Source organism: Pelodiscus sinensis, chromosome 10 (genome assembly GCF_052426305.1).
Source record: "Pelodiscus sinensis isolate ZL-2025 chromosome 10, ASM5242630v1, whole genome shotgun sequence".
In the NCBI taxonomy this organism is placed as follows: Eukaryota; Metazoa; Chordata; order Testudines; family Trionychidae; genus Pelodiscus; species Pelodiscus sinensis.
The window spans coordinates 24,839,624-24,865,000 of NC_143061.1; the positions used below are offsets into that span (position 1 = coordinate 24,839,624).

At 41.3% G+C, this 25,377-nt stretch overlaps 1 protein-coding gene across 1 annotated transcript in view; it reads right to left on the reverse strand.

Moving 5' to 3' along the window:
- Positions 1 to 25,377, reverse strand: part of RSRC1 (arginine and serine rich coiled-coil 1) — a 362,617-nt gene that overhangs the window by 172,174 nt on the left and 165,066 nt on the right. Inside the window, exon 6 of the mRNA XM_075937794.2 lies at positions 8,771 to 8,822. Within this exon, the coding sequence (XP_075793909.1) occupies positions 8,771 to 8,822 (52 nt within the window). The remainder of the gene's footprint in view (positions 1 to 8,770; positions 8,823 to 25,377) is intronic.

The following is a 25,377-nucleotide window of genomic DNA, read 5'->3' on the forward strand; positions in this document are numbered from 1 at the left end:
TGAAATAGCAGTTTGCATGTATAGACTCTATTAAAGTTAATTCGAAATAACGACTGTTATTTCGAATTAACTTTGCCGTGTAGACATACCCTAGGGTAGACACAATAACCATGCAGTATACAGGCGTCTGGGCTGTCAGCTGGCCGCGCGTTCCGCCGCTCTGCTCTACTCTGCTCCCCCTCCCCCTGGTCTGCAGACCTGGGGGACGGGGAGCAGAGCAGAGCAAAGCCGCGGAGCCCGAGGGCAGCAGGATAGCCACGGCGCGTCTGGGCTGTCCCGCTGCCCGCGTGTTCCGCCGCATTGCTCCGGACGCCTGTGGTACAGCAGCTGGGGCGCTGCCGGTTGGTCCCGTAGCGCCGCTCTGGGTGCCACTGGACCAACCCAGCAGCACCCCAGCTGCTCTGCCCCAGGTGTCCCCTAGTCAGCAGCTGCTGAAAATGACCAGTGGCTGACTACAGGAAGCCCCTGCCCCGGGCTTCCTGGAATCAGCCGCTGATCAGTTTCAGCAGCAGCTGACTTGGGGATGCCTGGGGTTCTTAAGTTGAATCTGTATGTAAGTCAGAACTGGCGTCCAGATTCAGCCACTGTTGAAACTGATCAGTTTCAGCAGCGGCTGAATTTGGACGCCAGTTCCGACTTACATACAGATTCAACTTAAGAACAAACCTACAGTCCCTATCTTGTACGTAACCCAGGGACTGCCTGTAGTAAAGACAGCAAACTAGTATCTATTACAATCCCCATTTTCACACATCAACTTCACAAAAAATATTCACCTTTTGAGTAGAAATTGTGTGTGTGTCATCTATGTCCAAAGATGATCTCTCTAAGTTTGAACAAAATCTCTTTAGAAATTTTGAACTTTGAAAAACTCTCTCTCTCTCTCTCTCTCCCCAAAGGCACTAAAATTTAAAACTAGGTATGGAACAGTCCTCATCGATATCTATTCCATTTCCTTGGTTTACAGGTAAGTTTTAAATCAAAAAGGCATAAACAATTAAAAATTACTCCTGAACATGCCCAGCAGTTGCCATTTCTAAATTGTTAATCAGATCTCATTGTGAAGATTCTCATCTTCTCAGTCTTGCCTTTAGGTAAAAGAACTGTTACTGAAATAGCCCAGATGAAATCCTAAATTAATCTGGAACTCCTCAAGAGAGATATTTATGATATGTTGCATACATAATTACTGATTCAACAACTTTAGAGTCTCCACAATTTCTTTGCATTCTACAATATTTTGCTAATTTTAAATTTCTATAAAAATTATGTTTGTCTTTTTTCCATTAAATGATACAGACATCCCAATGCCAGCAGATGTTTTGCTGTACTATTAATCTAGATTTGGAGAAATAACCCACCATCTAACTATCAACAATAAAAGTGAAAACTGACTCACTCCTCCATGTCATCCACCTCACTGAACTTGTCTTCACTAGAAAATTGGGCTGTTGCAGAACACTACTAGGAGGTGTTATGATAACCAAGTCTTCACTTAGTGCAGACAGGGGCATGCTGTGTTTAACATGGTAGGTCAACCTTTCTGGTTAACTTATCATCACTGCACATTTGTGTTTAATATATATGTATACCTATGCCCTCAAGATTATGCTCTAACGTAATTTCACTTTTTAGTGAAGACAAACCTGATGAAGGATTAATTTCAAAAGTTCAAGTGGGACAGCATGGATGCCAACACTAACTCAATTTAGCTACAAAACACAGTGGCTACGTCTAGACTGGCATGATTTTTCGCAAATGCTTTTAACGGAAAACTTTTCCGTTAAAAGCATTTGCAGAAAAGAGCGTCTAGATTGGCACAGACGCTTTTCCGCAAAAGCACTTTTTGCGGAAAAGCGTCCATGACAATCTAGACGCAGTTTTGTGCAAGAAAGCCCCGATCACCATTTTGTCTACACTGGCCCTCTTGCGCAAATGCTTTTGCACAAGAGGGCTTTTGCCCGAACGGGAGCAGCATAGTATTTCCGCAAGAACACTAACAATCTTATGTGAGATTGTCAGTGTTCTTGCGGAAATTCAAGCGGCCAGTGTAGACAGCTGGCAAGTTTTTCCGCAAAAGCCAGTCTAGACACAGCCAGTATGTTCCAATTCAATCTTTCTGGTTAAATTTGTAACGAAGTATTATTGTACTGTTGGTAAGTTTATACATTAAACTACATAGGCTGTTCACTGTGGTTAAACAAGTATGTATGTCTACACTGCACAACTATTTTGGGATACCTCTAGTATCCCGAAATAGCTATCCTACATCTTAAGCCACCAATTAATTTTAATTTTTTTTCGAAATAACAGGCATGCTATTTCAGCATCTCTGTAACCCTTGTTCCACGAGGGTTAAGGGTGTCTTGAAATAGTGAATTATTTTGATATTTGGCACTGTGTAGATGTGTCAAATTTCAAAATAAGCTATTTTGAAATAGAATCTAAATAAGATAAGCAATTTGCATAGCGCAAATTGTACATCTTATTTCGAGTTTAGGACGCTGTGTAGATGCATCCCAAGTGTATAAGTTAGCAGAAAGAAGGTAAATATAGCTTGTTTGAAATAAAGTTGAAGAATCCAACTGATCTGGAATATCGATATAGTGTATAAAAGGCGAGATCAATTTATGTACCATCTCCAAACTCGTTTAAACTCATGTTTTAAAGCTACGGTATATTCAAATATAGCCTACAGTAAGTATTGATATTACACTGAAACACCATTACATCAATGAGGGCTATGATAGTTTTATTGAGAAAGATTGCTTAGTAAAATTCTGGCACACAATGACTTTACATAAATTACATAAAGGTACAAAGTTCTCATTTGAAAGGAAGACAGAAAGAGAAAAAGAGGCATTGGCTTCCCTCCAAACCCTTTTCAACAACAATGTTGTCAACTTCATTGTTAATTGATCAATAACAAAAAACAGTGCAGGATTTTACAGTGTTAAAAGCTTTTTTGATTTTCTGTTTTCAGCATTAAAATACAGACAGGAAAAGGGATTTTCCCTGTATTTTAAACTTTTAGAAAAACAAACATATTAAAACCCTGTCAAGTCATCCATGAGCAATTTGTACCTGCAACTGAAACATCAGGGTCCAGCTGTGAATTTTTAAAATTATAAAGTGTCACAACCATTTTAAATGCCACTTGAAATCCACAGGACTCAGGTCATGATGATATACAACTCGTGGTACTGTTAATACATTTTCAAGGTGTTAAATTAAAAAATGAGGTGTGACAGCTGTGAGTAGTATAAACAAATTGTACTTTTGGAGCTCAGTGCTGTCACATCTATTTTATAATTATATGCTTCAAGGACATATTAAAAGATATGGAGAATAATGCATACATTTGAAACTGTGAAATATAAGATGCTAGTTGCATTATTGAAAAATGGAAATATCAAAAGAAGTACTTCCTGTAAGAAAAAAAATATCCAAAAGGAAGAAGAAAAAAAGACTGAGTACTTATAAAACATTTTACAATTAAATCTAAGAAAAAGATAGGAGAACACAGATTAAAAGAGAAGACCTGAAATTATTGCATAGCAAGCATATTTACTGATAACATTTGCAAGACATTTTGTAAGTTCTAAAATCAACAAAAATTTGTATATAGAAAAAAAACAAGATGTATAAGGTCAAGGGACTAAGTAGGACTGCAGTAAGATTACAAAAGAACATTTTACTCCTTCTTAAGGACACTATATAAAAGCTGAAGCAATCAAGGAAAACGCCTTTAAATTAGTTGAAATTATTAAACAAATGCCAATGCAAATATTCACCAACATTCTACTGCAACATAAAACAAAATCCTAGGCAAAAATTTTCCATCTTCAGATACCCAATACTTGTTTTACACAAGTACAGCTGCAGGTCATCAGCATGTCTGAAAATCAGAACCTAGCTACTGACTTGGGAAACCAAATGTATTAGGTACTTTGAAAATCTGACCTTATGCTTTCAACAAAAGCATATACTTGTGCTTAAAACAAAATGGAACTCAAAACCAATATTTTAAAGCAGGATCATTTTTGCATACTTTCTAATGTTTTTTTATATTTAATTTGCATCTATACTACAAAATTATTTATCGCTCTTGTTGATTTAATGGAAAAAATATATATTATTAAAACTATCTCTACTTGCATTGTTTATAATTGTGTTAGAGAGAGTCTTACTTTTAATTTTCAGGTTGCAACACCATAAGTGGACAGTTTATGGACCACCATAAGTGGACGCTTCCTGAATTTGTACCCAAATAAAATGGGTTCTTACCCATAAATGTAGTATTTAAAATAATCCCAATTAACAATTTAAATATTCTTAAAGGTGTGTGTTTTAAGTGTCTCACATGTCCAAAGTCCTTCATGTCTATGAAAATTCTGAAATAGAATTGCCTGAGTCAAAGCACTGGGGTATTGTACACTAAAGCCTCAGGGCAGTTCATGCACTTTTCTATTATGGAATTCCCTATGCTATTATTGACTAGGAAGGACTGAGCTGTAGAATGACTAGTCTTTACAAGCCTACATCCATAATACGACTCCCCAGTGCTCTGCTATCCTCAGGAATTCTCATCTACAGACCCAGAACAAACCCATTAACTGTTGGCAGAACTTGCCTTTACCATTCTTTCTAATTCAAGAAATTAAGTACAATTTTAATTCATTAAAGGCATAGCTCTAAGTAGACATGTTGAAAAAATATAAGACAGATTGTTCATATCTGCCAATCATAAAAGTAGTAACATTTTCAAGGTATTAAAATAGCATTGAGTAATGCATCCCGAGTCTCAGAAGCAGAAGTCTTATTGTATGGGAAAAGAGGCCCCTTTAAGGGAGAGAATCTGGTCCTCCCCTGCCCTTTCATGTGATCAGGGGTGAGGAGGTTAGCTTAGCACTCGGGAATCAGAAGCTCTGTAGAAGCCCAATATCTTGTGAGCAACAACATAAGGATGACATATAAGCCTGTTCTCTATAGTCTGTGTGTCATTATGTGATGGACCAACTACAGCTCTTAGTTCTCTTAGTTGGCTGGAAGAGCACATTTGGAGGGAAGAATATGCTTCTTATATGTTCATTGGTAGGGAGGGCCACATGAATGGATTAGTGCAGTGGTCTCCAACCTTTTTAAGCATGAGATCACTTCTTTAATTTAAGTGCAATCCAAGATCTACCTCAAACCCAAATACCTTTGCACCGCCTCCTTCCTGACCCTTCTCTGAGACCCCTCCCCTGCTCACTTCATTCTCCCTCCCTCCCCATCCTCCTTCCCTTTCACCAGGCAGGGGCAGTGAGTTGAGGTGCTGACTCTGGTCTTGGATTAAGGGATTTGGAGTGTGAGAGGGGCTCTGATCTGACCTTGGGGCAGACAGTGGGGATGTAGGAGGGGGTTCTAGGTGCAGGCAGTGGTGGGAGGGCCAGCTGAAGTGACAGCACTTGGTAGCCTCTTGGCCAAACCAGTCAAGATCACCTGTCAGAGGCTCCAAGATCTACCAGTAGATCCCAATCTACTGGTTGGTGACCACTGGATTAGTGTGTAGGTAGGGGAAACCATCTGGAGTTTCAATAGAGGGATAAGGACAAAGTTCAGGAGGTTAAGTCAGGAGGGAATTGGTGTGAGAAGCCACAGCAGAGGGTTTGGAGGGAAAATGGAAGGCTTTCACACAAGTAGACAAGGCACGAGAGGGGTAAATTGGCAAGTGGTCAAATTATGGGAGTAAGAAAGGTTGATGATTGTCCCACTGAAAAATTGTATAACCAATACTAGAGTTGGAAGAAATGATAAGTCCTTCTACCTGGGGAGGAAATCGGATTTGGGCTCTGTTACAGAAGGAATGGTTAATCTGAGAATCTGGCAGTGCGGGAGCGAAGTCACCCAAACTAATTGCTGGTGCCTCATTTAATAGGGGTTGTGTTCCCTAATACGCTAGAACTATAAGTGGACTTGGGGGAGGACATTCTCCAAAGCAGCTGAAGAACAAGGACATATGTCCAATGTGTGATACAATGAGGAAATGACTCCTTTTCCTCAGCCCCTTAACCCTCATACATGAGAAGGTGATAGGCCAGAGATGGTCAAGAGGCTGCCAGCAGGCTGGATCCACCGTTAACATGTTGCCTGGGAGCCACGGGGGAGGAGCAAGCCCTTTCAAGTCCTGCTATTTAAAGGCCTTGCCCCTTCTGCCAGATGCCCTGCCCTTTCTGCCTAAGGCTGCATGACCACTTCGGAAACTGGGGGAAGTGGCCCCTTTTCAAAAATTATTGCCCACCGCTGCCACGACCATTACAGTATGAGAGCTTTGGAGGGGTGACAACAGTTCACCACATTGAAAAGATTGCACTGTACAAATTATTTCCATATAGCTCACATTAATAAAGTTACATTAATAAAGTTATGGCCTGATTAAACCTCAGTTCTTATGTCTTATCTTTCTTCTTGCACGTCTGAGACAATGTGATACTGCAGAAAATGAGAGCCTTTAACAGGGCACAGAAATGTTCAGGCCTAGAATCTGAACCTCTTTAAAAAGAAGGCTTTTACAGAATCCCCCATCATACACACCTTTTCTACAACCTATAAAACAAACAAAAGCCAAAACAATAACAAAAACATTTGAGACTCACATGCCAGTTCTTCTGCAGCAGATAACTAAGGGTATGTCCACACTACAAAGTTAATTCGAACTACCGGACGTTAGTTTGAATTAACTTTGATAGGTGCTACACTAGCATTCCGCTAGTTCGAACTTAATTTGAACTAGCGGAGCGCTTAGTTCGAACTAGGTAAACCTCATTCTACGAGGACTAAGCCTAGTTCGAACTTACTAGTTCGAATTAAGGGGTGTGTAGCCCCTTAATTCGAACTACTGTGAGGCTAGCCCTCCCCAGCTTTCCCTGGTGGCCACTCTGGCCAACACCAGGGAAACTCTATTGCCCCCCTCCCAGCCCCGGACCTCTTAAAGGGGCACGGGCTGGCTACGGTGCCCGTGCCAGGTGCAAGCCTGCCAGCACCCAGCTAGCAGACCCTGTACCTGGCACGGCTCGAGCCAGCCACCCGATGTCCCCCAGCCCTCCCCCTCTTCCGGGGACCAGGCTGGCGGCTCCCGGGAGGTTGCCCGGGACCGCAAGAGGCGGGCACCCGCCTGGTCTAGTGCGGACATCGTGGACCTTGTCCATGACCTCCGCACTAGGCACAGGAAAGTGGCCGTCTAGGACAGGAGAGCTACCAGCCTGGCCACCCAGGAACAGGTGTGCATGAAAATCAAGGTGGTCCACTGAGACCCCTGACCCTGAGCCCTGAGCTTACAATGGCCGTCCTGGGTCAGACCAAAGGTCCATCTAGCCCAGTAGCCTGTCTGCCGACAGTGGCCAACACTAGGGACCCTGGAGGGGATGGACCGAAGACGGTGACCAAGCCATTTGTCTCGTGCCATCCCTCTCCAGCCTTCCACAAACTGGGCAGGGACACCACTCCTACCCCCTGGCTAATACCACTCCATGGACCCAACCTCCATGACTTGATCTCACGTCCCTTTAAACTCTTTTCTAGTTCTAGCCTTCACAGCCTCCTGCAGCAAGGAGTTCCACAGGCTGACTCTTTGCTTTGTGAAGAAGAACTTTCTGTTGCTAGTTTGAAGCCTGCTACCCATTCCTTTCCTTTGGTGTCCTCTAGTCCTTCTATTATGGGAACTAATGAAGAACTTTTCTTGATGCACCCTCTCCACCCCACTCATGCTTTTATAGACCTCTGTCCTATCCTCCCTCAGTCTCCTCTTTTCTAAACTGAAAAGTCCCAGTCTCTTTAGCCTTTCTTCATATGGGACCTCTTCCAAACCTCTGATCATTTTAGTTGCCCTCCCCTCTCCCACCCTCTCTCTTCCCCTCTCCCACCTCCTTTTCCCAGTCTCCCCCAGTTTTGTTCAATAAAGAGAGATTCTATTTTTGACCACACGTTTTCTTTATTTTGTACATCAGGAAGGGGGGCTAGGGAAGGGTAAGTGGAAGGAGGTGAGGGAGGAATGGGGTATGAGCCCCCGATGGGGAGGACTGGGCTGGCTCTGCGGGCTTCTGGGGGTGGAAGCTCTCTTGCAGCCCCCCAATTGCCCCCTCTCCCCAGATGGCAGCCTGCAGCAAATGCAGCCGGTCTGATGGCCGAGTGCTGTGATGTGCCCAGTGTGGGCACTCAGGGCACTCCAAGCCAGGACTGCTTTGCAAGCGGGCAACCTTTGCAAGTGGGGAACTGAGAACTGTCTGTCCGGGGTGGGGGTCGGGACCCTTTTAGCACAGCCCTTGGCTAGCCTGAGGCAGCGGCTCCACACTCTAAGTTCTCATCTGATGCCCTGCCGGCACTGCTTCCGGCCATCCTTAACCCCGGTTCAGGGTCCACTTAATGTGGACATGCTAGTTCGAATTAGCAAAACGCTAATTCGAACTAGTTTTTTAGTCTGGATCCGTTAGTTCGAATTAGCTTAATTCGAATTAACTAATTCGAACTAAGTTAGTTCGAATTAGCACTGTAGTGTAGACATACCCTAATACATTTATTTCCATCTACTGTCAATGGTGGTAAACAAATGAGAGTAGCTACACATGTTTAGTCAAATTAGAAATATAAGTGGGAGAGGTGGGGAAAATATTTGGTGTTTGTCAAAGTAAGGGGGACGAAATCAGCTGGGACAAAGTTTCTCTTTAGTGCTATTATAAACAATGCAGTAAAATTATTACTTTCTATTACGTATTTATGTCGCATCACTTACCAGCTGCTTCAAGAACCAACTGTAATCTAGCTTTGGCCTGTTCTGCAAGAGACTGAAAAAGAAGGTAAGATTTACAATAAACTGTAGTATTATTAAAATATATTTTTGTATACATTTATATATTATGTATTATTTCTAAGTACACTAAATTTAAGACTGTTAGAAAACATTAGACTGAGACAATGAATCCAAATACTGAGGTGCTCATACAGCATTCCTTTTCAACTTTCCAGCTCCAAATTCAGCCCTTCTGTATGAATTACAAAGTAGTATTAGGACATAATGAAAAACATTTTAATATGACTGTTTTGTTGTGTATTTTTTTTAGTTCCTCTCTGTACTTGTTCTTTTATATCAAAGTGGGCCGAATAGCCTTCTGTTGTCAGTGGCAGCCGTTCCACTAATCATACCAGGGGACTTACCAATTTTATTGTGTACCATGTAATTGCTACCTCACTCATTTTGGTGTCACCAGCAATTCTGATCACAGTTCAATTTACACAAAAAACACATTTTTCACTGAGCAGCTACCCAAGGTTCAGAAGTTGCTCAATTTCTGTAGCATGCAAAAAGCCTCTGGAAACATTAAAAGATTCCTAGTCTAGACTACAATAGCAGAAAGTATCATGGTTTGAAGTCTAACACAAGATTCAAAAGGACAGATGTAGCTCCATGGACTACCAATGGATTAAATCATCATTCTATCTTGCTCTTCATAGGACACTATTGTTTTGGCCATTCTAAGTTTGCAAGTTCAGGCTATGTAATTCCAGTAGCTCTGTATGAAAGCTATTCCATGGACAAGTAACTCCATTAAGAAGATTTTTCTCATGTTCAGCCCAAGTATGCTGTTTCTTGGTTTCTTTCCTATTAATCATGTAAGTCACAAATATTCTTTCATCTGACCTCCACAAATATGGATGGAAGTCCTGAACACAGAAATTGCTCTGATTTAAAAAAAAAAATCAACTGCTTTTTAAAATGCTGTACTAATTCTTAGTTCAGAAAACAGTCCAGATTGAATTACTCTCAAAAAGAAGAATCTTTGTGACCAACAGTGTCAGTGACATCACAGAATAATGGCATCTAATCTTCAAAAAAACAAAAGTAGTTTGGGACTCAAAAAGGTAAGAAATAAAGAAAATTGATTTCTGGGATAAATGCCCTCTACCACACACAAAATTTAGCTCATGGAGACATTATGTTCAGATTCATATAGTTTTCATTTTATCTTTTCAATTCACCTTTTGTCACCCATTGGCCTTCTGGTATGTAATGGTAAAGAACAGCTTTCCCCTTACTACTACAACATAAAGGTTGGTCTTATTAAGCATACAGTATTTTCAGTAATATTGCATTCATGAGTAAGATTAAAAATATGTGAAATAGGTAAAGACTCAAGATGAGAAAGATTCAAGTTTTCCAATATGATATATCCCAGGGATGTTAAATATTGATTAATTTGCTTGTCGAGTAGTCAGAGGAATTTCCATCAAATACTCGACTAGTCATTAGGGAAAAGCAGTTACAGCATTCACTTCTGGGTCTCAGCACAACCCCTTCTTTCCTCTCCTCCCCGACCCTAACTCTGCACTCTTAAAGGGACAGAGAGGAGCCAATACACAAAGACACTGGCTTAATCTCTGGTCCCGCGCTGGGTCTCAGGACAACCCCCTCCCCCCCCCCACTGCCACTCTGCATTCTGAAAGGGACAAAGCAGTGGCAGCCAGTCCTGCAGGTCTCTCTCAACATAACCCCCCTTTGCTGCCACCACCACCCTCCCCCCGCCCCCTGTTGCCACTTGGTACTTTTAAAGGGACATAACAGCTGAGACCCATGGGACTGGCTGCTGCTGCTGCTCTGTCCCTTTAAAAATGTAGAGTGGCAATGAAGAGTTGGGGGGACTTATGCTGAGAAAGACCCACGGGACTGGTTACTGTTCAGTCCCTTTCAGAATGCAGAGTGGCAGGAGTCAGGGAGGAGGGGTTGTCCTGAGACCCGGCGGGGGACCAGAATTTGAGCCAACATCTTTGTGCACCAGCTCCTCTCTGTCCCTTTAAGAGTGCAGAGCAGTGGCAGGGGGCTGATCAAGTAGATAACAGTGCTACCCAATAAGCCCCTGCTTATCGGGTACTTGACTACTCATTCACTTCCCTAATATATCCAATATTGTTAGGGTGTAACTGCTATTTATTTCCACATACCTAAAATGACTGTGTTAGTATAGTCATTTAGTTACAGTACAGTTTGTAGCTACTATAATAAAGAAACTGCCAGCCAAATAATTTGGGTTTATTATAAAAATATACTTTTCAATTTTCCTCTCTCAACCTACATTAGAGTAATTATTATTCATTGTTTCAGGATAAACACATCTCCACTAGACAAAAGTATTTTTTTCTCCTAAAATAATCTTGCCCAGCTGGCACGTGGCTTTCACATATTAATGTTAGGTAAAAATAACAGAGGCAGGACGTCTTTTGTGTATTATGGTATGGCACAGTCTGGGTTCATGCGAGGTACATTTTTTCTCTTCTGTACTACACTGATCTGTGTTAATGGATTAGATGTATCTCCACCCAAATGGGCTATTGAAGAGTTTGTACAGCATCATAATTAGGAGAGGCTTTCCTATTTCCACTACCCATTGTGTTAAATCAAATTAATAGAATCAGAAATGTAGGACTCGATGGATCCCCAAGAGATCATTAAATTCAGCTCTCTGCACTAAGGCAGGTCTCAAGTGCCATCACTGATAGGTTTTTCTCTAACCTATTCTTAAAAACCTCTGATGAACAAGATTCCACAGTCACCCTCGGTAATTTGTTCTAGTGCTTAACTACCATGACAGGAAGTTTTTCCTAATGTCCAACAAATCTCAGAGTGGTTAATGAACAATTCATCACTACCCTCTTTATAACAAACTTTTATATACTTTAAAACAGTTGTCACCAATCAGTCTCTCTTCTCCAGACTAAACAAACCATTTTTTTTCTAGCTTTCCTTATAGGTCATATTATCTGGACCTTTAAAATTTTTTGTTGCTCTTCTCTGGATTTTATCCAATATGCCCGCCTCTTTACTGAAGTAAAGTGCCCAGAACTAGTCACAATCAATACTCCACTTGAGGCTTTTCAGTGCCAAGTAAAGCAGAAGAATTACTTGTCACGTCTTGCTTACAATGCTCCTGCTAATATATCCCAGGATTATATTCACTTTCTTTGCAATAGTATTACATTGTTCACTCATATTTAGGTTGTGATCCACTATAAACACAAAATCCTTGACTCTCTTAAAAATACTACTGCAGTAATTTCCTTTTTTGTGTGTGTTTGTACAATTGATTATTCCTTCCTAAGCGTAATACTTTGCATGTATCCCATTGAATTTCATCCTTTTCATTTCAGACTATTTGTCAAGATAATTTTGAATACTAATTCTGTTCCCTAAAGCACTTGAAAAACCTCACAAACTTTGTAACTATACTCTAATTCTTTATCCAAATCATTTCTAGATATCCCCATGGATGTTAGAATCCCCTGGGATGTTAACATGAAGGGGAAAGGAGTCCAGGACAGCTGGCAGTATTTTAAAGAAGCCTTATTGAAGGCACAGAAAGAAACCATCCCGACGCGTAGCAAGAGAGGCAAACATTACAAAGAGTGGAAACTTGGCCAAATGACCAGGGAGGAGTTTAAAGGTATAGCTCGAGAATGCCGGGGGGTTATCAGGAAGGCGAAAGCACAAATGGAATTGCAACTGGCTAAAGATGTGAAGGATAACAAGAAAGGTTTCTACAGGCATGTTAACAAGAAGAAGGTGATCAGAGAGGGTGTGCGGCCCCTAATGGATGAAGGAGGTAACCTAGTGACAGATAATGTGGGGAAAGCTGAAGTACTCAATGCTTTCTTTGCCTCTGTATTCACGGACAAGGTCGGCTCCTGGACTTCTGCGCCAAGTGACGCAAGATGGGATGAAGATGGACAGCCCATGGTGGGTAAAGAACAGGTTAGGAACTATTTAGAAAAGCTAAACGTACATAAATCCATGGGTCCAGACTTAGTGCATCCGAGGGTAATGACGGAGTTGGCAAATGTCATTGTGGAGCCTTTGGCTATTATCTTTGAAAAGTCGTGGAGATCGGGAGAAATCCCAGATGATTGGAAAAAGGCAAATGTAGTGCCCATCTTCAAAAAAGGGAAGAAGGATGATCCAGGGAACTATAGGCCGGTCAGTCTTACCTCGGTTCCTGGAAAAATCATGGAAGGGATCCTTAAGGAATCCATATTGAGGCACTTGGATGAGATGAAAGTGATTAGGAATAGTCAGCATGGATTCACAAAGGGCAAGTCGTGCCAGACCAATCTGATTAGATTCTATGATGAGGTAACTGGCTCGGTGGACATGGGAAAGTCAGTGGATGTTATATACCTTGACTTTAGCAAGGCTTTTGATACGGTCTCCCACAATATTCTTGCCAGCAAGTTAAGGGATTGTGGATTGGATAAATGGACGGTAAGATGGATAGAAAGATGGCTAGAAGGCCGGGCCCAGCGGGTAGTGATCAATGGCTCGATGTCAGGATGGCGGTCGGTTTCTAGCGGAGTGCCCCAAGGTTCGGTTCTAGGACCGGTTTTGTTCAATATCTTTATTAATGATCTGATTGAGGGGATGGATTGCACCCTCAGCAAGTTTGCGGATGACACTAAGCTGGGGGGAGAGGTAGATACGTTTAAGGGCAGAGATAGGGTACAGAATGACTTAGAAAAATTGGAGGATTGGGCCACAAGAAATCTGATGAGGTTCAACAAGGACAAGTGTGGAGTCCTGCACTAGGGACGGAAGAATCCCAAGCATAGTTACAAGCTGGGGACGAACCGGTTAAGTAGTAGTTCTGCAGAAAAGGACCTGGGGGTTACAGTGGACGAGAAGCTAGATATGAGTCAACAGTGTGTCCTTGTAGCCAAGAAGGCTAATGGCATATTAGGTTGCATTAAGAGGAGCATTGCCAGCAGATCCAGAGATGTCATCATTCCCCTTTATTCGGCTTTGGTGAGGCCGCATCTGGAGTATTGTATCCAGTTCTGGGCCCCCCACTACAAAAAGGATGTGGATGCATTGGAGAGGGTCCAGCGGAGGACAACCAAAATGATTAGGGGGCTGGAGCATGTGATTTATGGGGAGAGGCTGAGGGACTTGGGTCTGTTTAGTCTGCAGAAGCGAAGAGTGAGGGGGATTTGATAGCAGCCTTCAACTTCCTGAAGGGAGGTTCCAAAGAGGATGGAGAGAGGTTGTTCTCAGTAGTGACAGATGGCAGAACAAGGAGCAATGGTCTCAAGTTGTGGTGGGAGAGGTCCAGGTTGGATATTAGGAAAAACTATTTCACTAGGAGGGTGGTGAAGCACTGGAATGGGTTACCTAGGGAAGTAGTGGAGTCTCCATCCCTAGAGGTGTTTAAGTCTTGGCTTGACAAAGCCCTGGCCGGGTTGATTTAGTTGGAATTGGTCCTGCCTAGAGCAGGGGGCTGGACTTGATGACCTTCTGAGGTCTCTTCCAGTTCTATGATTCTATTTATAAAAATATTGAATAGAAGTGGACTCAAGACAGATCCCTGCAAAACCTTTCTTTATGCTCTGCCATCGTGATTGTGAACTATCGATAGCTACTATCTAGGAACAGTTTTCCAATCAGTTGTGTAACTACCTTAGTAGGCATATTTAGGCTGTATTTCCCTAGTGTATTTATGAGGTCATGTGAGACAGTATCAAAAGTTTTACTGAATTCAAGCTATATCTCAACTACTACTCCCGTGCCTCCCCCACACCCTACACACACCTTCATCGACGAAGCTTACTGCCCTTTCAAAGAAGAATATTAGGTTAGTTCAACAATATTTGTTCTTGACCAATCCATGTTGACTGTTACTCATCATCTTATTATTTTCTAGAAGCTTACAAATGGATTGCTTGATTATGTGCTCTGTTATCTTTTTGGGTACTGATGTTAAATTGACTGGTCTTTAATTCCTTGGGTTGTGATTACTCCCACTTTTATAGGTAAGTGTTATATGTGTCCTTTTCCAGTCTTCTGGGATCTCTCCCATCCTCTACAAGTTCTCAGAGATAACCACTAATGGCTCAGAGATTTCTTCAACCTTAAGTATTCCAGTATTCCTTAAGTATTCCATTAGGTTTTGCCAACTTGGACATTTAAGTTGTCTAAGGCTATGTCTATACTAGAGATCTTACAGTGGAAGAACTGTACCAACGCATCTACACTACTGTAAGATCTTTCATGACAACAGGAAACAGCCACTGATGCTGTGCACAGAGCTGTGCACACTACCATTTACAATGGAGAAATTTTTGTCACACCCCTGAAAGACATAAGTATTGCCAATGTAAGTGACTGTGTAGCTATGAAAATAATTCTTAAGTTTCTCTTAACCTGTTTTAGCCTCAGAACTTAATGCCATTTACACTGATGTTCACAACTGTATCAATCTGACAATTAGTGAGCTTTTTGGTAAAAACTGAAACAAAAAGAGACATATAACATTTTGGCCATTAATGTGTTTTCTTTTATTGTCTTTCCCTCATCACTGGGTAGTGGGTTTACTCTGTTCAGCTTCCTCTTGCTCCTAATGTATTTGTAAAATGTTTCTTTGTTATCCTTTTTCCCCTGCAAGTGTAATCTCATTTTTTGCCTTATATAGCAATAACATCAATTCTACAACCAGTAAAGTGTTTGAGCAGCATACTGATGAAGACATCCATTATCTACAGCAAGTGTCACTGTCTGGAGCCACACTGTCTCCATAGGTCTTTTCAAATACTGATGGATGTGAAGGACCATCCCACCAATCTTTGATGGTCAGACACATAAGAACTTCTACTACCTCCACTAAATAGCCAACAACAAAGTAGGCTACCACTAGGGATGTTAAAATACATTTATTTAGGCAAACGTGTAACTGCTTATTGCACGCACCAGCTCTGCCTCCTCCCCCCCCCCCCCCCCCATGCTGCATCAGAGGCAGCAGTGTGTGTGTTTCTGGCTGTCTGTGTAAGCAGGGAACCTGAATGTAAGCATGAAGGTTAACCAATATGTGTTTACACAAACATCCCTAGCTACCACCTGTGTTCCCTGTAATCTGTGCACTTAGGTGTCTAACCAGGAGAGATTCAAATGCCACCTAGCTGATTAGCTGAGTGCCTATAGCCAGCAGCATGAATTTGTTTTGGTGATGTGCATCCACATATGCCTTGGTGCACATAACATTTATTTCACACAGGGATGGAAAAGTTAAGAGGGAACATTGGCTACAACTACACTTTTCCACTGGAGCCTCTCTAGTAAAATTCAAAAACTCCAAAAATGACTTCCATCCATGTAAGTCATTCCTCCAGTCCCCACTTTGCTCCTACCCCCTAACCTGCTCCTGCTCTTGCTCTCCACTCTGCTTGTGCACACTATCTCCCATCCAGATCCTAATTCCCAGCCCACTCCTGCACTACTGTGCTGCTCCTGTGCCTTACCTCCTCCCCAGCCCTCTCACCCCTAGCCTGTTCCTGCATCCTACCATCATCCCAGACCCAGAAACCCCCAACTCACTCCTACACCCTCCCTCCCACCCAGACCTCAGATCCCATGCTTGCTTCACGGCAGCCTTTTCCCACAGAGTTCAATACAAGGAAGGTGCAGAAGTGTTAGCACCTCATAGAGTTTTAGGTTTGATGAACTGCATTAAAGCCAACTGAAGCAGTAACGTGAGTAATGAAACTCCAATAACTGCATTCTTTTTACTTCAAAATCTTAAAATCCAGTTGCTATACAGACAAACATTAGCTAATAGAAAATTGACCAACATATCTATTCTGAAGTAAAAAAGATGTGTTTGACCCATATCTCTGATTTCTGATTTACTTGCTGGTCATTTTGGTCACTATGAAAAAATTGTTTGCCTCAAATGGACACACCAAATTATTCTCAACATATTTTCCTCACAACTGAGGAAAAATGACTCTCTCATTCACACACTTTCCACATCTTTCTAAACGGACATTGCATGAAACATGAACCCCACCCAGTCTACCTCAGATTAACCTAGAGAGAGCTCTCAAATACTTTGAACACCTGAGGAAAACCGCAGTAAAAGCGAGGACGCATAATAACCATCTAAGCTAATGGGCAGGCACTCTAAGACAAGCAAACGCTCAAATTCTGCAATCATCTGACTTAGCCCTCTGTTCATCTACTGCACAACACTATGTTCAATTTGTCTCTCATGAAGTTGGCTGATACACAACTACACTCAACAATGCTCATCACAACTGAGATAGTTTGACCTACATCAATACCTAAGCTCTCCATGTTAAGCAACATCACTCTTCCAGATATCTGTCATGACAACACTATAGCCAGAATAGCTAAGATCAAAGCAAACCTAAGACTACGTCTATGCTCAGACTTCTTTGTCCACACATGAGCACTTTTGTCATTAAGGCTCAATTATATCTGTTATGAGTGCATTTGCGCCCTGCCCAGATGTCTCTGTGATATTAATTTGCCAAATTGTCCTTCTGAACTGTTTTTGAACAGGACAATGGCATTGTGCAGTCAACATTTACACCTGAGGCCAAAAAGAGGATCTGACATGCCAAAGATAGATATCATAGATCACGTACTTCTGACCTCTGACCAGATTTGGTGGTGGTCTGAAGACTCTGAACTTCACTAATGAGGCTAAAACAAACTCACTTGGCAAGCTCCAAGTCTAGTAAGAAGAAGACTGTTTCCACAAGCAAGCAAGCACTGGTAATTGATTTATCAATTGTTCTTAAGCTCCTGAGTGATTCTATCACCAGGAAAACAGACAAATCCTATTAATAATTTTCTTTCTAAAACTGCAGAAAGAATATATCTGAAAAGAAAAAAACTTACCATATCTGGTACATCTGGAAACCATATCATTTTACTGTTTATTTGCCGATCTACTGCCCTTAGTGGAAATGGACAGCAAACTCAGTGTTACAATAAGTAGGTACATTTCACTGACTTCAGTGGAATTGCACCTGCTTACATCAAGACTGAATTTGGCTTGTTGATCATACAATGATTTCTTATATGCCTATAAGACATAAAAAAGTGTAGCAATAATAGTTAAAAGTATCAGGGAGAAATATGCGTGTTTTAAATGTTTCTTAGATTCTTAAGAGCTAAACTGGGTTATTAAATTTATGGAGTACAAAGGCAGAAAAAAGGTGTAAACAGGCAGTAGCATCACCACTGTAGCCAATTCAAAATTAAATAGAGAACAAGAGAGAGAATTGTAAAATGCTTAGAACATAATATGAGAGAGTCTAACCAGCATTGTTTTTGCAATGAAAAATTGTGCCTCATTAATTTATTGCAATTCTTTGAATATGGTTAATAAACCAGTTACAATTTATTTGGACTTTCAAAATGCCTTTAACAAAGACATTTAGAAGAGGCTACTAAAGAAACCAAGTAGTTATGATGTGAAAGGCAAAGTGGTGGCAAAGATCAGAAATGAAATTAAAACAACTTGAATGTGGAAAATATAAATAGCAAGCTGCTACAGATTCTGTATTAGGATTAGTATTCAATATATTTATTAATCTGGAAAACAGGTAAGTAGTCAAACTTGCAGATAAAGTTATTTAGCATACAGAAAACTGAATGACTTCATAAGGCACTTAAACAGGCCATGAGAATAGACAAGATGACAAATGAAATTCAATGCTAACACACACAAATGCAGTGGAAGGAATAATTTGAACTTCTTGTACACCATTAATTTAGAACTCAGGAAAAAGATCAGAGCTTCACTATGGACAGCTCAATGTGTAAGAGTAATCAAAAAAGCAAAGAAAATGTGAGGAAGCATAAAGGAACAGAATGGAGAATATTATGGAACATATTATTTCATTAAATAAATCCATGAAATGCCATCAACTGTAATACTGTGTCTAGTTCTGGTTAATCCATCTAAAAATGATAAAGCAGAGACGGAGGGCATGATATTCTGACCCCCAAAGCAACACGCGAGCACCGCCATATTTACAATGGTGATATGATTATGATAGGTTTTACATTAAGTATGCCATGCATGGTATCAATGGAAAAATTATAATTTGCTGAATATGGTTACCCTATTTGTTTGTATGAATCTAAAGTTATGAATATTGACGGGTTACCAGTATTTCGAGCATATTTTCTCGTGGGGCAACACCCTACGTAATTTATATTCAGTCTAGCCAGCACATTCAGGATGAACCATTCAAGGTAATGACCCATTAAGGAATGCAATACACTATAGGACATGCTTATCCCCACCTGATGGTTTTTCCTGTGAACGATCTAGCCAGGATATGGGCAATGGCCCTTGTATGATTAACTGAAACATGCAACAGAATGAGACCAATTCATGTGACTCTGGACTCCATGGTACTTGTATTTTCCCAGTAAGTGTGCTGGGGACATTGTTTGGAACAGTGAAGTTTTCAGCACATGGAAGAAGCCATAAAAGGGAGATGTATCATCATCAACTGGCCTCACTCCCATCATGACTCAACATTCGGAAAGACATCTGGAAAACAAAGGACTGGGACTTGATTCTAGGTGAGAAAGAGGGAATCTCAGGCCGTGAATGGGAGATTGGTAGAAAGGTTAGACACTGCTTGGTTAAAATCGTTTCTAGTGTATTGAACTTAGTTTGTGATTTTGTTTTGTTTCTTAGGTAGCCAACTTGTATCTGTAATGCTATTAGTTAAAATCACTTAAAATGTATCTTTCTATAGCTGATCAATCTGTTTTATCTTTTTCACTTAAAACACTGTTTTTTGAAATGAAAAGGAAAAATTGCTCAGGGACAAGGGTTGGTGCACTGTCCTCTCCAAATTGAGGGATAGGCAGACTGGCTAATAACTTACTCTGGTCAGGCTACTGACTAGGGTAAGCCAGTACAGCTCCGGGGTGCAAGGCTGGAAGAACCTGGATCCTCTTTATTGTTGGTTCATGAGTGGCTGGCAATAATATTCAATAAATTCAGCTGGGTGTTCTCTTGACAAATGTCAATATGAATGGAAGACTTGGAGGGATTTGTAACTTGTCACAAACAGTGTTCAAGGGAGCCCAGGTCAATAAGACAGAGAGCTCAACAGTACCCCAGTTCTAGGGTACCTGCTACAGAGTTTTTCTAAAATAGGGACTAAGAATGGTTAGAGGCATGGAAAAACTGTCAGATGAAAATATACTGAAAAATTCACTTTATAGAAGATATGATTGATCAGGAACTTATATTCACCCTCTTTCATGCTATAAAAGCAAGAAGATCCTCAACAAAACTGAAAAAATAGCAAATTCAAAGCTGATTAAGGAATTCTTATACATGTATCAGAGGGGTAGTGATGTTAGTCCAAGTCTGACGAAGTGGGTCTTTGCCCACGAAATGTTATGCTCCAATAAATCTGTTAGTCTGTAAGGTGCCACAGGACTTATCATTGCTTATGCATGTAGTATACTGGAACTCAGTGCTATAATATATCATGGAAGCAAAAACTGAGCAGGATTTAAAAAGCGGATTAGATATTTATATGGATAATAAAAATATCCAGTATAATAATAGTATGCGAACAACAAAAGAAAAGGAGCATAACTTTCAAGCTTTGGGGCATAAGCCAACCTCCAATTATTGGAAATAAAGAGCAGGAAGGTTTTCCCACATCTACCTACCGAAGAGTCTCTTCATCTAAAGCACCCTATTAGCCACTGCAAGAGAAGGGAGATTGGCTAGACAGGTCTAATCCCATATTGTAGTCCTCAGGGAGAGCCAACAAGCCTATGAGGGCCCCTGGACAAGATGGAAAGTATACTGGTTCTGAACTTGGAAGAGATAGGGCCTTGTGCAGAATGCGCAAGGTTGGTGGCAGCCAGACCGGAGCACAATGCCCCTTCTTTCCAATCCTTAGAGCCACACAGAGCATGTGACACTCTGGTGGCAATTTAAAAGGCCTTAGATTCGATGGCAGACAACCCCAGGCCCTTTTCAATTGCCAGGCCCTGGGGGAGCTGCTCCTTTTGCTCCCCACATGGTGGGCCTGACTGTCCTGATAGTTTAAAGTGTGAATATTAAAGGAAGAAACTGAATTTGTTGAAAACTATGAATCTCAAGTTTATGTAGTGGAAATGGTAGTGATTCAACACTATTTCTGTATATAAGTAAGAGTTTTCAATCTAATTCCCCTGCAGAAAACAAAACTACTTTTAAATACAGTAGGGAAATAAGGACTAATTTTTCCAGACTGTGATGCTGACGTACCAGATGTATGAAAAATCCTCAAGCAATAACAATGAAGGATAAAAAACAACATTCTAAATCCAGAGTGTAATCTATGAAGATGAGCGTTATATACATTCCTTTTCCTATAACAGAATAGCTTAGGGCATGAGGAACTGGGAAAAAAAAATTCAGCAGGTAGCGTCATACCGTCCATTGGCAATAATATTATCTTCACAATCATACAGGAACACAATGGAGCACTGAAGATTGATCTAAGCAAAGAGCCTCTTTCTACTGTGATAAAAATCAGTATGTCCATGCTTTAGATGATAAATATCTTCATATGACAGAATATTCTGAAACGGATAGCTTGGCATAGAGGTTATTCATGCTTCTTTATGTAAACAGTGTTGTAAGTAACTAACAGGTTATAGTACCATTTCTTAAAATAATTGTCAACTTATTTCATGGAATTGCTAATAAATACTATATTCTAATCAAAATTATTGAAATCTCTTACATCACTATATGAATTAGAGAGAGCATAACTTGCGTATCCCATCCCCATTTTACTACCATGCTGTGATGCAGAGGAATTAAAAAATTGCAGAAAAATCCTGTGAGGAACAGAAAAGCAGCTTTATCTGCTCATCACACATGCAGGTGCCTGTAAAACATATAGAAAAAACCATGACCAATCCACCCAAATAGAAAAAGGGGCAAAGAAGAACTAAGTCAGGAAAGCCATGTTTCTTCTCCAGCATGCCTTAAAAAAAATGAAAGTAACGAATTTTCCTGAGCCCATGGGAATAGCTGTGGGTTGCATTTTTCACAATGGCACACATCACCCTAAAGGGAAAGTAGGGTTGTAATTACCTGTTGGAAGAGGACCTCACAATCAAACATAGAAGTAGAGCATCTATGTACCCAAACAAAGGATCCGAAAGATGCTCTGCTTAACTATGCAGATCCATGACCTCTCCATTAGTTGCTGGTCTTTTAAAATAGGCAGGGACTATACAGGGAAGGAATAATGTGGCCTAATGATTACAACTCTGTCCAAAAGGGAAAAAAATAGTGTTAGCATATAAATACCAACCCAATCATCCAACTGAAAAACAGCCTTATGAAATATTAGAAAAGTCTATCAATTAAATTATATAATACTGTATCTTGAACTTAAACAGAACACAAATAAAATGCCTGCAAGCATGGAAACTTTGAAAGCTGCATGGAAAGTTTTAAAAACACCCTAAAACAGGCTCCAACTATGTATACCCCTAATATAAAAAACAGTATGAGGACTCAAAAAAAAAAAAGCCACCATAGCTGAACAGACAAAACACATTTTAGAAATTAAATCCTACCAAAGAGGCAAACCATGGCAAGTCAAATGTAAAAATACAATTAAGGAGGTTCAAAAAAAAATTTAAGATCAGCTAGCAGAAGACCCAAAAATAAAATCAAATTTAAGTATATAACAACAGGAAGTCTGCCAGATAATCAGCAGGATGATTAACCTATCACTTAAATCAGCCTCTGTGCCAGACAACTGGAAGATAATTGATTAAAAAGGCTCAAAAAGCAATCCTGACAATTACAGGTCAGTAAGCCAAACTGGGTGAAACAATAGTCAAGAACAGAATTATTGGAACACACAGAATAATACTGCATTTGGGGAACAGTCAACATGTTTTTTGTAATGGCAAATCATGTCTCACCCAGCCCATATCTACACCAGGAAATTATTTCGAATTTACTAAATTCAACTTATGGACTCCTGATTTAACAAATTCGAACTTCTGTGTCCTCACTATGGGGAAGCATTGAAATTAGTCTGAGGCAGGCTCTGTTAAAGTGGACACGCTACCTCAGACTCAGAGCCCCAGGAAGCACACTGGGGAGCTCCAGAAGGCATCCCGAAGGCCTGCTTGCACTGCTCCCAGAAGTGCCATGGTCGGAAGCTGCTGGCAGGCATGTGTGCGCCCATTGGGGTAAGGGTAGCAAATCTCTGTGGACTGCTTCTGCTCCAGCACCATCCTCACAGCTCCCATTGGCTGGAAACCATTGAGGGGGCAGTGCTGGCAGCACATATACCTGCTTCCCACCTCCCGCCACGGGTCATGTAGGGACATGCTTGCCAGTAGCAGCCATGAGGGCAAGAGGCCACCCTGGCATGCAGCCAGCCTGCCTGAGCACCTCACTGGGCTACTGGCCTGGAGTTGCCTATGATAAATACCTCCCAGACAGAGACTGCACATGGCACTACCTCTCACACCTCACCACTGCCACAGGTCACAAACTCTTCCTGCAACCAAACTCTATTCTAGGCCCCACATTCACTTTATTAATATAACAGGAAAGTGTGGCCTGTGACCACTTGCAAAAATTACTGCCTACCCCTAAAAAACACGGGCAATGGATATTCAGATTTTAACTAATACGTTATTCAGCTCTGCACAAATTCTATAATAAATGAAGTAATGGCTCACATGCAATTTAGAGATTCATTAGGAAAAGCTGGTAATTTTCCATTACTGCATTTCTTTAGTAGTGAACATCTGTGGTCCGGCAGGGCAAGAGATGTTGCTGGACCAAAGAGCTCCAGCATCCCGTGACACTTAAATTCTCTACTGGATACAGCAAACTATCAGAAAATATTCTATATATTCACATAATGGAAAACTGAAAATGTAATTTGTGCATTTACTACAGGTTGGACCTCTCTGGTCCAGCACAGTCAGAACCTGAGCTGTCCAGCACCATGAATTTTGCAGGACAAGAGGAAGTCAGTGCCCCCCTGCTGGCTGCCCTGCTCCCAGGCTCCTCTCTCTGGGGCTTCTTGCCCTGTTGCTGATCCAGCTAAAGCTGGCCTGGTACAGCTCCCCAACCCTACTGCCCGTCCATTACCCCAGGGTCTCCCAGGGTCCCCGGTGGGAACCGCTTGGCCGCTGCCAGTCCCACTGCTGCAGGGTGTTCTCCAGGGTTCCCAGCTGGGGCCACCCAACTGCCACCAGCCCTGCTGCTGTCGGGGGTTCCCCAGCTGGGGCCACCTGGCCACCCCTCCCCATTGCAAGGACTGCCCTGCTGCCACTGGGTATACTGGCTGCCTGCCTCTGCAGCCTACTTTAGCTGTGGGGGGAGGGGTTCCCCAGCAGAGGCTGCCCAGTCAACCCAGCCCTACTGCCACCAGAGGCTTCCCAGAGTTACTGGCTGGGGTCGCCCAGCCGCAGGCAGCCCAGCTGGGGCCAAAACTTCTTGGCTACACAGCCCTACTAATGCCGGGGGTTCCCTGGCCTGGGCAGGAGCTCCCTGGCCGCCGCTTGGCCCCGCTAATGCTGAGGATTCCCTGGCTGGGGATGGGGCTTTTTGGCCACTGCCTGGCCCCCATTAATGCTGGGGGTTACAGGCCAGGGTGGGGGCTCCCCAGATGCTGCCTGGCTTAGCCAGGGCTCCCCAACCCCTGTCTTGCTCTGAGGCTCTTTGGTCCAGCAGCATCGCTGGCCCTGCCGGACCACAGTTTTTGCTGAACCAGAGAGCCCTGGATTTGGGAGGTTTAACCTGTAGTACATATCCTTATTTGCACATTAAACTTACTAATACAACCATGTTGACTGTTCCCCAAGATGCAGTGTTATTCTGTGCATCCACTACAACCATTTCACAATGACTCCTTTGAAAATTAAACTGTTTCTATAATTGTAAATATTTTAGTTGAGTTTTCATTGAAGCAAATTCTCTATCACGTTCAATATTAGGGTATAGCTGGCCCAAAACTTGGTACAGTACATTAGTGCAAATTTCCATGTTCATTCAACAAAAAAATAATTCAAATTACAAGGTTAATAATGTTTAACTTTTACATGTGCATTTCTATTAACATTTACCTTTTGTATGAGAAACTGTTCCTACTTTTTAAATTGTTCCACATAGTAAATATATTTTGGAAAGTAGGCATACATATAAATAAAGTTAAATAAGTCCAGGTCCAAAATGTAACAATATTTTAAGTCAGCTCCATCACACACTGTTTATCATTTTGAAATAAACAAACATGTTTACAAACATGTAAACATAAAGATTTGTAATCCAATAACAAATATTCATTTTACAATTCATATACTAAACAGTTTAACCCATATATTACTTGTATATAAATACATACATTAGGAGTACTATATTTTTTGCATGTAAAAATTTAGATTTCTATAAATATTTTGAAAAACATGTCTAACTTAATTCCACTCTGAACTATGTAGTTTGAATTATTCAAATGCAATAATTAAATTATTTTTATTTCCAT